We start from the raw sequence: 13,030 nt of genomic DNA on the forward strand, positions 1-13,030 counted from the left end.
CACTCCCCCAGAAACACCGTCAAGTCGAGCGTCCTTGCTCCGGTTGAGTACATCGAGTACATTCTTGTGTGGCAGTTTGTGTCCACAAGTTACGGTAACTTTCTATTTCATTCACAAGAAAACTTCACCAGATGCTATACGATTGTGGATCGTGGCGCAGTGCTCTTACACAGATACTATCGAATGTACTGGATGATAGAAAGACTTGCAACCACCTGGAAGTCTTTTGGTACTCATATTAATTCTTGGCCAGCTCAATAATAGATATTTATTTTTGTCGCGACGCATACCACCCTACATTTTCCTTGATTTGCTGTGATATCAGGGCTTCATATTCTTCGCAGTAATAAAAGGCTCGGATCCGCTTTCGCGTTTACCCTCCCTTCGAGGTTTGAACAACAATTTGATTTGCGCCACAGAAAAGAGGACTTTTGATGGATGTTTAATGCTCCTTAATATTCTGCGACGGGCAGAAAAGCAGCCCTGGTACTGTTGAACAACCGGTTCATATAATTGGGTGGCTCCAATCTTAGATGATCGACGCTTTTTAAGGTGGCGACCAGATAAGGGCGTTGCACGCAAGTGAAGGCAAACAGCCATCAAGTCGTAATCTGACTTAAGGCTGATATCAATGCTTCTCTTATTGCTCACATTTGGAATGCAACTCCTAAGTCAACTTAACATTTAGAACATCTATCGCGATCATAACAATATCGTGTTAGGGTACTATGTACTTCCTAGACTACATTTAGTTGCTCGTAGAAAGTATTTTTCTCCTCTGAATCGAAAGTCCTCGTGTTCCTCGTTCTGAACCGGCGTCTTGTAGTCAATATTCTTTCTGGTACTGGTTTGACATGAGGACATGATGGCAAGCCATACGGACTCTGTATACACCATATTCTTATGTACTTACTATCGGCGGGCTTTAAACCGCATAATGCAGTACAATGCTGTAAACGGAATAGAAGTACTCTTATCCCGGGATTCCCACCACTTTATTTTGCTTCGCTAACGAAAGCAAAATGTTACAGCCGAGAGGTCATTCTGAAGCATAAAAAACATTCAAGGTTAACAGGAAAGTCGCTACCTTAGCCAGGCATCCACTACATGGTTACCAGTAACTACAATTAACTCAGCTAAGATTTATCGGACCTACGCTCTTGGACGTTAGTTCATAATGATTCGAGCACTGAACAAAATAAGGTCAGATACCACTATGAAGGTTAGTTTAGTTTAACTATCGAAAATTTCTTTCACTTTTGTAAAGGACATTCGTAATTTTCAGGGACGGCAAAGAGTATCTTTGGCAACAGTTTATAAAATACGAAGATTAATCAATATTACTTTTAGAACTGAAACCACATTACGATACTATGAAACATTGTTTTCCTTTGAGGACCCCTTTACGAGCATAGGATGGGCATCTGCTAATGCTAAGAATTCGATTTTTCATTGCGAGTTCAGCCGTGTCGTAGTGTAGTTGGACTTATTCCGACCAAGAAAATGCATCCAAAATCCGAAAAGTAAAGTTCGAAGTTTTGCGAGTGTATAAATACCGCTTCGTGTCTCTGTTTGTGTTCATCAAGGTAGCGCCCTCTCACCACTCCTCTTTATTCTTGTTATGGACACCGTCACATGGAACATCCAACATCCAGCGTCCTATACACTGCTTTATGCAGATAATATTCTCCTAGCATCTAACAGCAAAAATCATTTCGAGCAACTTCTCCAAAAATGGAATGATCACCTCATACAACACGGTCCCATATTGAATCTGAAAAAAATTGAATTTTTAACAGCACAATGACTGTCAGCGGCAGTGACCTGCCGAGAATTGAGCGATTTAAATACCTCGGGTCAGTTGGGACGTACAAACTGCCTTCATCCAGATCGAGCAGGCGGCTCGAGATCTAGGGCTGCACATCAATGAAGGCAAGACAAAATATATGGTGGCAACGTCAGCACCGAAGACGAATCAACCAACAACATCAAACCGCACTGGTCAAACACAAACACGAACAAGTTAAAGGATAGGAGAATACAACTTTGAGACCGTTGACAATTTCTCCTATCTAGGGTCGAAAGTCACAACCGATAGCAACTACGATGATGAAATCCGCGCACGGTTGTTGTCAGCCAACAGAGCCTATTTCAGCTTACAAAGACTGTTCCGCTCGAAACGTCTCACCACAGGGTCAAAGCTCTTACTGTACAAGACTATGATCTTGCCAGTCCTCATGTATTCCTCGGAAACTTGGGTTCTTAGCAAGAAAAATTGCGAACTCTTGGCCGCGTTCGAGAGAAGAATCCTCCGAAGAATTTTTGGCCCCCTACATGAGGATGGACGATTCCGTAGCCTACACAATGACGAAATCTATGAGCGATACCATGACCGTCCGGTTGTGGATAAAATCCGGCTCAATAGGTTACGGTGGGCGGGTCACTTAATCCGTATGGATGAAGATGATCCCACCCGGAAAGTCTATATGGGCAATATCTATGGTAGGAAACGAAGACGAGGCAGACCCTGCCTAAGATGGAGCGATGGCGTGGGCCAGGACGCCAGACAGCTTTTAGGGATATCGAATTGGTGGACCTCGGCGCAAAACCGGGATGTCTTGAGTTCCTTATTAAGGCAGGCCTAGACCGGATACCGGTTGTTGCGCCGTTGATGATGAAATACCTCGGGTCAACGTTATCTGGCAATGGAGAATTGTGTTATGAAATTGCTTCACGCATAAACGCAACCTGGATGAAGTGGCGTTTCACAACTAGTATTTTTTGTGATCAACATATCAGCGAACCTCTCAAATCTAAAATTTACCGCAATGTCATCCGTCCTGCCGCTTTCTATGGTTCTGAGTGTTGGTCGACTATAAAAGACAATGAATAGTGTCTTACGGTAATGGAGACGAAGATGTTGCGTTGGACTAGACAAAATGAGGATATCCGGGATCGATTGAACCGACCGTGGAAAAATTGCGAAAGAGGCGTCTTTGATGGTATGGTCACGCAATTCGCGCTAACGAGAATTCACTTGCCAAGATTGATCTGAACATCAAAATTGACGGCCGGCCAAATAACGGTGGTTTGATACGCTGGATGGGGATCTAAAAGCCTCGAGATTGCATCCATATCGGGCATTTGATAGAGCCAAATAGCGAAACCGATTACGACGAGCCGACTCCGCTTGTGAACGGGACAGAGAGTGAAGAAAAAGAAGAAAGAAGAACAATGATAAACGCGCATCAATCCATATTGGATCAGGGTCTTGAAGTATTTTAGAGCACTTCATTCAAGACTATAATGGTAAACTATAGTGCACTGTAAGAGGCATTGCGGTCAGCATTGCGCTCACCCGACATTATGTTTCTGATGTGACACAGGTACCCAATTCGCAGTTAAGTCGACTGGTATCCGATATCCAGTTACGATAACAAACATCTTTGTCACGAATGAGATTTGAACAGCGACCGTCTGCTACGACAGCCCAGTGTTCTAACCACTTGAGCTATCCGAAGATATGGTGTTGAGTCATAAGCCTTGCAAAAATGCTAAGGCATTCACCTCAGTACCACGGCAGGCAGGCCGGACCTATCGAAAAATGAGCAGAAGTTATTGATGAAGCTCACTATTATATCACCTGATCGCGCTATACGCTTCATCACCTCGTACGCACCACGGACATTTTCAGTTGATGAAGCGACCTGCAACGTGCCTGCTAATGGCTGCATCATCATTGCAGGCGGTGGTCATGTGTGCGAAAGGCAGACAGCAACGGAAGCCTTGTGTGGGAAAAGGGTTTGGGGCGCAATCAGGATGACGAGCGTACAGTCGATTTTGCGGACACCCTTGACCTTGTACTGGTAAATACCTGGTTCCTGAAATGACTATCTCATCTTTCAACATTTTATAACAAGAATAGTAAAATGCATATCGACTATATTCTTATAAAACAACGAAATTTTACCACCATCAGTGATCGTAGAGCCGTTCCCTATAAAACCATCGCACCGCAACATACGCCATTGATTGTCATCTTGCCAATCAAGCCACCGATAAAACAGCGCAAAGAATGCACTGGCATCACATGAGAACGAAGACGAAATGTTCTCACTACATTACCAACCATTACGAATGTTTAAGAATCGTGGAACCAAATTAAAGGCACGATCCACAAAGCGGCGTATGCAATGCCTGGGGTTACCAAGGCACGTAACTGGTCCATTAAATGAGATACTTGGCCTTGGAATGACGACACTCAAAGGTCTATGAAAAAAAACATCTACTATAACTTCCTCGACGATAAAACCCTGGCCAAATGACAAATTTACATGAGTGGCAACCAGGACTTATAAAAAGCGATCGTTACCTAAGCAGTCCATTATAAACATCTTTATGATAAACTGCACACTCTGGACGAGGAGAGAGATCTACATCGATTTGTCAAAAGCCTAATGTACACAGGGTATCGGACACCTCCCGCTCCATTCATGACAATAACGGTGCTATAGTTACCGACCCCCAAGCCGCGATAGATAGGTGGCGAAAATAATTCGAGCATATTTCAACGGAGAAATTTGTTCATCTTAAACTTCGACAAGCATTGCCGACATTTGGAGCAATCCCACCTGTCAGCGTCACTGAAGTCAAGGAAGCAATAAATCGATTGAAATCGGGGAAAGCCACAAGACCTGACAACATCGCATCTGAGCTCTGGAAAGCAAACAGCTGGGACGCAACACTGTGACTCAGTAAATTTTTCAATCGGGTTATTGAGGAAGATAAAATAGCATCTGATTGACAAGGAAGCACCACAGTGCCAATATGAAAAAAGGAAGGTAGTCCAGCAAAATGTTCAAATTACCGTCCGATCTGGTTTCTGTCCCACACCAAAGTTTCCGAACGCATTCTTGACAACCGTATTCGTGACATCGTTAAAATAACCTTGAATCAAGCCGGATTTGTGAACTACTGACGCAATACACGCTGCGCGTTTACTCATAGGGAAACACCGTGAGAAACATTGCCCTCTTTACATTGTATTTTTAGATCTAGAGAAAGCGTTTGATCGTGTGACAATACCTAGTACCTAAAGAACCGGTGCGTTGAATTCAATTGCTCTACTATGATCCGAACGGTAAAGCTCGAAGTGTGGGTGTATCAAAACCGCCTTATATTTCTGCCGGTGGTCATTAAGGAGGCACCACTCCTCTTTGTCCTTGTAATGGACGCTGCCACACGAGATATCCAATGTCCGGCGCCCTATACACCGCTTTATGCATATGATGATTTCCTGGCGTCTCATAGTGAAAATGATCTCGAGAAATTTGTCCGAAAATGGAATGATCGCCTCATACAACATGGTCTCAGATTAAATCTGAATAAAACTGTATTTTTGCCGACTGATCACTATGAAACAGGCAGTATCACTGTCAGTGGCAATGACCTGGGTCCTTTAGTACTACATATATATTAGTTCACATTCAGATTTTGGATTTGGGTCTTTTCTGAAAATGAGTCTAGTCTGACTGTAAGTTTGTACTTTTTGACCCTTTTACTCCCTAATTTTAAATGTCAAACTTGAGATCTCTCATCTAACTGAGACCTTTCATTTGATATCCCAAAAGGATACATTTGAAAAAAAGTAAAAATCGGCCCCCACATGGCACTCGCTGTGTGCACATTATTTCACCGTTCTACCAGTAAAAGTGAACCAAATTTCCTTTCATTGGATGTAGTCGCTTTCAAAAAAGGTACATGAGAGACACAGACAGTAAACAGATTTTAATAAAGGTTTTTTTTTTGCAATTAAAGAGGTAGATCAGGTAGATCAGAAATTTAATTTAATTTATTTAGCAAACCAAGAATTTGATTTAAATAAAATAATTTATGTTTAGTACGGGTTTTTCAAGTCTAATGACTGTGGGAAATAGCAATGAGAGACCATGTCTGAAGCCTGAACTTTGATTATATTAATTAAGTTTACATCATTCCACCGGAGGGTTATATGTCAATGGATAGCCCCCAAATTGAAATACGAACTTCTGCAGCTGATTTCGTATAATTTTTGTCGAATGATCAAAGGTACACTTTAGGAAAAACTTAACTCATTAAATGATTATGTATCACATATATACATGTGCGTATACATGTCGGTTTGGTTGCGGCTGAAGGCGTTTACATATATAAATATATGTTATATGCAAACTTTCGATAGAGTGTATGCGTTATTTATCAGATTAAACTGCCTCTCCAACTGCTGATGATCCATTCTTTTCTTCTATGAAAACCACATAAATTACAGCACCTAAAATCCCTCCCAAAATGGGCCCAACCCAGTAAATCTGAAAAGAAAAGGGTAAAATGCAAATACGTGAGATTTGGTGGGTATCAGATTACCCAATGATCGCTGAAATCGTTAGACAGTATGGCAGTCCCCATGGTTCTTGCCGGGTTCAAACTGGAACCCGTATATTTGCCAATGGCTAAGCAATTCGTTGCTAAAGCTAAGCCAATCATGAAGGGCGCAATTGGCTGTAACACTGCAATGGATTTGAAACATTACGAGGTTTTAAATAAGCTCCAGGATAAGAGTCAAAACATCCGAAAGTTTAAAGGAGATTCGGACTCTTAGGCTTAAAATCAACGAAACATTTCAAGCTAGGATAATATAGAATTCACCTTTCTTGTTGTCAACAGATCCGAGAATTACTAACAATAGCACTGTAGTTCCTGCTAATTCCAGGCACATGCCTTGGAAGGCGCTTATTTCTCTCCTCAGGATAGTATGCCCTTGACTTATTTCACCCGAGACCAATAACTTGAATGGAAGAAATTAATACTTTATGACTGGCGAAAATCACATTCTTATGCATATTTTCTTACGGAGAGAATAAATGTTGCAAAAATAGCTCCGCAAAATTGGACGATTACATAACATATTGCTCGAATAAAAGTAATCCTGCCAATAACCAAGAGGCCAATAGTTACTGCAGGATTCACATGGCCTCCACTTATCTGGCCTGCCACCTGGACAATGTCAGTTGGATTACTAGAGGCTGAAAAGGAAATTTTTTTGTTACATACCACGACAGCTATCGTTAGAGAGAATCCAAACACAAGCGAAACTGGAACTATCTCTTGGCTTTGTGTACAGGAGCCGACGCCGAAGAATAGCAGAATAAATGTGCCTGGAATCAGAATGTATAAATTTTGTTTAGTTAATTCCTCTTTCTTGAAATGTAGTTGAAAAAATACAATCTATTACAATATATAAAATGAAATCTGCATAATATTCCAAACGTTTCGCGTAGAATATTAATCCAAGGACCGAACGGAGCTCTCTCTCTATAATTTAGTTATCACCCTACATTTAATAAGAACTGTCCATTAAAACCTCTGCTTTCTGGATAACATGGCGCAGGCATCTGGCAAGTTCACCGATGATGTTTTTCATTAGTTATTATTTCTGGCCAAAATAATCCAATAGTACGACGCATACATGGATTGACGAAAGTTTGGAGCTTTGTAGTAACAATACATTCAAAGTCTTGAATTTGCAAAGAAGTGACAGCTTTAACCTATTATAACTTTGTCAGCAATAATAAACCTTGGTAGGATCACACTTTATAGTATAGCCAACATTGCTGTCAAATTTCGTGGTGCTAGGATGAAATCAAGGGGGGAGGGTGGGGCTCTGCAGCCAATTACTGAAAATTATAGTTATATACTATTATTAACTTTATTTGAACAGATATCGATATATAGGGCACTTCGGAGCCTAGGCACCATATAATGGTAGCCGCTTGATTTTTTTCAAATTTTTTGGTTGGGTAGTTCCTGAGAATGCGTCCGTTAAAGAATTGATCACTTTCGACCCCCGGCACACCCCACCTTGCCAACAAATGTCAAAATTAAAAACAGCTTCATAAAGTATTAATCGAGGCCTTTACCTGGCCATAGTTGGTGAAATAAAAAATGTATACCCCCCCTTTTCATGTATGGGGTCCATCTTAAATTCAACGTGAAAGGATGTAACTCACTTTATGCGCGAGTGTTCAGAGTTCCAAGCTTTTCACTAAATTTGGTGACAACCGCTTCTGAAGAAACTTCGTGTGACAGACAGACAGTAAACGGATTTTAATATGGTTTTGTTTTACCCAAAACCTTAAAAACCAACCCTGGCAGACTGCGCTTTTGGCTTTAACTTCTTCTGAGATTTTATTCCGATTCAAAACTAGAAATATTGTGTCATAATATGTAGGTATAATAATATCTAATACTTTTTCGGGAATGCAATGATCAGTGCGGGAGACTCAAGAATGGGGAAGAAGTTACCCCGCCCCAATTAAGTTTTCGAGTTGTATCCTGATGCTGATGACGATTACAGGATGACTTTGGTTAATGTTTTCGTGACAGCAGAAAACACGTAAATTACTTTTCAGTTGACGCACTGGTGGCGTTGTCCCTTTTAACGATGATTTCTTTATTTTAATCATTAGAAAAATTCCTAAGATTTAGATAACGTAGCTACTCTGCTGAACGGAGAAGTTCCGAATGGTGGCCGTTAAACCTGGTGGCTTTACTTTGTTTGCTGGCGTTCATGGTAGACGATAAATAATATTGTAGAGACTTGCAATTTCATGCAGAAGAGGTGGAGCTTCATCGGGGAAGATTTGTATTAAAGCGCTCCTTCCACTTCTTCAGCTCTTCCTTATCGTAGATGCGAATCGAAAATGTGAGGAAAACATGTTAGGAAACGTGCAAACGTCATGAGGTATAGGTAAATTTGCTTTATCATGAAGTACACAATGTTGCACTTCGCTTATAAATTATAAAATCTTATTATAAATTTGTTATTAATTGCAGTGTTTCCATTAAGTCAGAAGTGCTTATAGAGTTAACATAGAGATATTCAAAATTCGTACATCTCTACCAAACGCATGCTCCGATTCTCATTTAAAGATCATTCAGAGGTTGCCCCTTTAATAGAGTAGATGCGGGGCCTACCTCGCCAGAGAGGATAGTACAGTAACTCACTTAATGAAAGGAACTAGAATCCTGACTGTTGCCTTATTCTTCGAAAAACCGGGTAAGGAAGGCTCGACTGAAGGAACCTTCAGCCGCTTGTTTGTCAAAACCTTCTCCTCCACCTCTACATAAAAGCGAAGAAAGGGAAGTCGGTGATGTGAACGCAACTGGTTTCACTCCGGTATATGGAAACAGATCAATGAAGCTCGGACAACGAGAATTGAAATATCTGTGAGTTATTCTAAACAGGAAGCTCCTTCGGAACAAACATATAGAGGTAAAGATGAAACGAGCTCTCATAGATTATGGGTTGTGTAGACAGACCTTTTCCTCGAAATGGGAAGCTCATGTGCCATGTTATTATCATTACGCAGATGTTCACCCTTGTATCCGTAGGGTAGTGAGTTAAAATGGAACAAAAGAGTTTTCGCTGTAAACTAGCCACACTACAAACAACTGTATGGCTGGGTACCAGCGCAGCTCTGAATACATTACTCGATTTGCAACCCTTGCATTTGTTTATCTAGAGGACTGTAATGAAGTCAGCTCATAAACTAATTTGATTAGATCTATGGCAAACAATGGACATTGAGGGCACAGGGCATTGTAACCTTACTATTGCTAAACGAAAAAGTTTTCCTATCAGAGCCAAACAAACGTACTGCAAAGTCTATCCTGTCGAAAAACAGGTGTCCATCCTGTAATGAGGAAGCGGAATATTTTTTGTGTGAGTGCCGGGCCTATGGATGCATCAGACATAAAATGTTGGTGCTGATATGCTACAGCTGCAGGGGGTAGGATTACATCCATTAACGGAAATCCTGCGTATATAAATAAATCCCAGATATTCCCTTAGGTGGGGGAATCGATTACAATAGACGACTATGATCTGAATGTTCAGAGACTTTGCCTCCCTGCTCCCCACCTCGAACACACATACGTCCGTAGACTTTCAGGCGTTGTCCGTACACCTTTGGGCTTGTAATCCGAAGAAACGATGGAAAAATTGTTTGATATTTTCAGAAAAATTGGAGAAAACCAAGCCCTGGCCACAATTCCGACAGTATTAGCACTTCCTGTTCACTCCTTAGTGGAGTATATATAGGGAATCCACAGAGTCAGACTGTGCTTTAGTTTCACTATCATCACACTTAACACTGGCAAGTGTTAATTTCACAGCAGTGAGACAAGACGAACACAGACACCCTTGATGTCTGGGATTCGAAACCAAAGCTCTATCCTCTCAACTATCGTGGCTTGGACAGTATGCCTAACGAATTTCACAGGCTGGCTAGCAGGTCGTCTACTGGAAAATGCTACAGTAAATGAAAGACTGGGATGTTTGTCAGGTCGTTAGTGCGGTTTCTGTATGGTCCTGTGAGGGAGGATTGGCATTGGCATAATCCAACGACACAGCTATAGTTGTGGCTTTAAAATATCTCATGGATATTAATCTGTACTATTTAAAACAACCGTCGCTATAAAGGAGTCTTTGGAGAATACTAGACTAGGCGAAGCATCCGTCATGCGCTCGTAGGTTGCTTATAGCCAGATAAGATCCATACTGCCTTACGCTGCGCCCTGTTGCTCTGGGCAGTTATTTACTGTGCTGTGATTTTTGTTAGAGTTTACCATCCTCTCAGGACCACATCGGATGATATAGCACTCACACTTCCTAGAATGATGCCTATCAATATTCTGGCTGAAAAGATAACACGTACCTATGATGGGTTCACCTTCTATTAACGGTGCATAAAAGAACCGAAAGAGAGCAATTGCTAAGCAGCTAGCAACAACGATAATAGCGATTGAATCCATTGGTAAAGAATTTTAGAGCCACAGCCTCATTGCCGACTTAAGGTCTCGATGTGGAGGACGCACGGGGCCCAATATTCATTATGAAGGATACTGCAGATAGTCGCGCACGTTTGAACTGGAAAGCTCACCGAAGGGCCCCAGCTTGATCACTATCCCAGATGACCTTGCGAACGTTTCATTTCGGTTACTTTGAACTATGATTGAAAGACAAACTCTAAAAAAGACATAGAATAGAGCGGAAGTACTAGAAAATCAATTTGAAAAAATGCTTGGGTTTCCGGAAAGTAGAACAAAGTTAACCACAAGTCAATATACCGATGGACGAGAGGGGAGCTAATTAAAAGTAAGTTAGCGAGCGTTGTAAGTGGTTTGGAACCCCGCAGACTGGAAGCAAAACTGTCGGTTCGCCTGCAACCGGAATAAACGCAAACTTGGAAACTTTTCCAAAATTAGGGTCTTTCCCTACCAGGTTTTATATTCTTGCATAGCAACTTCCTTCTCTTAGTCCTTTGAATTAAGGTACAAATTTTTTTCTGCTGATAGTTTGTTATAGAAGACATGCATATTTTATACAACATATTTTCTTAGCAAGAGAACAGATTCAATATCAAATAAAAGCTGTATCTAGAAGGGTCTAGACCCTAGCAATATGACAAAAAGATAATAAGATAAAAGCAATTGTATATACTTGTTGAGGCGACGATTCCCTGGAGGTATGTAAGCACCAGATGCAAAAACTTTTTATCCCAAAGGTATTTTTGAATTAATAAATTAAAAATGCAATCTTGCCTTAATCAGTCAGTTTTTGTTGTCTATTCTGCAGAAATTCCGTCGAGCAGAATCTATATTTGTGTTTATAAAGCCTATTTTCCATTTCATCCACAATCTGAGGGGAACGAGCATTTCGGATGCTAAAAAGCATGCCATGGAGGACGGACTGGAGATCCCCATATTTGCAGTTTTCGGAGAGACTTTGCCAAAGGACAAGAGACAAGCCAAAATATTGGCAATAGAAGGAACACCACTATCTTCGAAGCAGCCGTAAGAGGACTATGCGGGAAAGTAATCGGAATTGCTGTACGCAGCTGTGCCTTGAGGCAAATAAGAACCCGTGGAGTGTTGCCTACAAGGATGTAATGAACAGGATTCGTAAGCAAAAATTACCATAAGTGACAGGCCATGCGACTCTGGCCCAAAATGATTGCAATTCTTTTTCCACAACACAAAGAAAGTGGACTTCAGCGAATGGTTTGATATAATGTCGTCTCGATTCCCTGGAGTGACCGAGGAGGAATTACAGGAGATTTGTGGATGCGTTGGGAATAATAAATCTTTGGGATTGGACGGGATTCCGAACAAAGCTCATAAAGGCATCTAAATCGTGCGTGGTGGAAGGACTGTTTCCTGTCCGTTGGAGAAGCAGAAGCTGGCTCTCCTACCGAAGTCCCAAAGCCACCTGGCATACCCTCTTCATATCGCTCTATCTGCCTGGCACAAAGTAGATTTCTGGATTTAGGTACATACTTCTCACACACAGTACTCGCACCTTGTTATTACCACTTACCTACAAATTCTGCAACCAGTGCTTGGATAAAGCGTACTGCATTGTTTCCGAACTCATTGGCTCCTAAATCATAATGAACATCGCGCGGCTTCAACTTGCTCATTTTGTCTAAACTTCCTAAAAAGCCAACTTCCTTTATTGAACTTAAAAAATAAATAAAATACCAACTCCTCAAATGATATATCACGGATCCTGTGGCAAGTTACGAAAATGTTCTTGGGTAATCTGCCATCAATGAATCATCCCTCCAGAAGGTGTTGTGAGTACGACCTCAGTGCATGTATGTGTATATAAAAAATCCTTTAAATATTTGCAAAAATTTTGTTATTTGGCAACAAAAAAATTGTTTAAGGACATAAGTCTTTATCGCAGTTATCGCAAAATTATGATGCCAACTTAAATATGTAGAAATTGTATATTTTTATAAGTTCCATTTACGAAAACTTTTTCACAAAACTTTCCTGCTTCCAAACAAACAATTTGTAGAAACTAAACGCAATAAATTACTTTGAAAAAAAATTTTAGAATTTCCTGTTCGGATGCATGACTTTTGTATGTTTGACACTTTTTATTTACAAACCACTACTAGATCCGCTGAGTTTATGAGTTAAATCT

At 40.9% G+C, this 13,030-nt stretch overlaps 2 protein-coding genes across 2 annotated transcripts in view; one reads left to right on the plus strand and one right to left on the minus strand.

Moving 5' to 3' along the window:
- LOC119649702 overlaps positions 1 to 13,030 on the plus strand; it is a 447,461-nt gene that overhangs the window by 290,003 nt on the left and 144,428 nt on the right. The window lies entirely within an intron of this gene.
- Positions 6,046 to 13,001, minus strand: LOC119649703 (aquaporin-1-like). Its single transcript, XM_038051974.1, has 7 exons — positions 12,584 to 13,001; positions 12,416 to 12,532; positions 7,090 to 7,193; positions 6,889 to 7,032; positions 6,685 to 6,823; positions 6,403 to 6,545; positions 6,046 to 6,347 (listed from the first exon to the last, which is right to left on the minus strand). Exons 2-7 carry the CDS (start codon positions 12,516 to 12,518, stop codon positions 6,243 to 6,245), a joined length of 738 nt encoding a protein of 245 aa, XP_037907902.1. The 5' UTR covers positions 12,519 to 12,532; positions 12,584 to 13,001; the 3' UTR covers positions 6,046 to 6,242.

Source organism: Hermetia illucens, chromosome 2 (genome assembly GCF_905115235.1).
Source record: "Hermetia illucens chromosome 2, iHerIll2.2.curated.20191125, whole genome shotgun sequence".
Lineage (NCBI taxonomy): Eukaryota > Metazoa > Arthropoda > Insecta > Diptera > Stratiomyidae > Hermetia > Hermetia illucens.

Coding starts and splice junctions, on each gene's coding strand:
- LOC119649703 (XM_038051974.1), bottom strand. CDS start 12,518: ATGAGCAAGTTGAAGCCGCGCGATGTTCATTATGATTTAGGAGCCAAT. Junction 7,033..7,089: donor CTCTAACGATAGCTGTCGTG/GTATGTAACAAA, acceptor GACATTGTCCAG/GTGGCAGGCCAGATAAGTGG. Junction 6,348..6,402: donor ACGATTTCAGCGATCATTGG/GTAATCTGATAC, acceptor TTTTCTTTTCAG/ATTTACTGGGTTGGGCCCAT.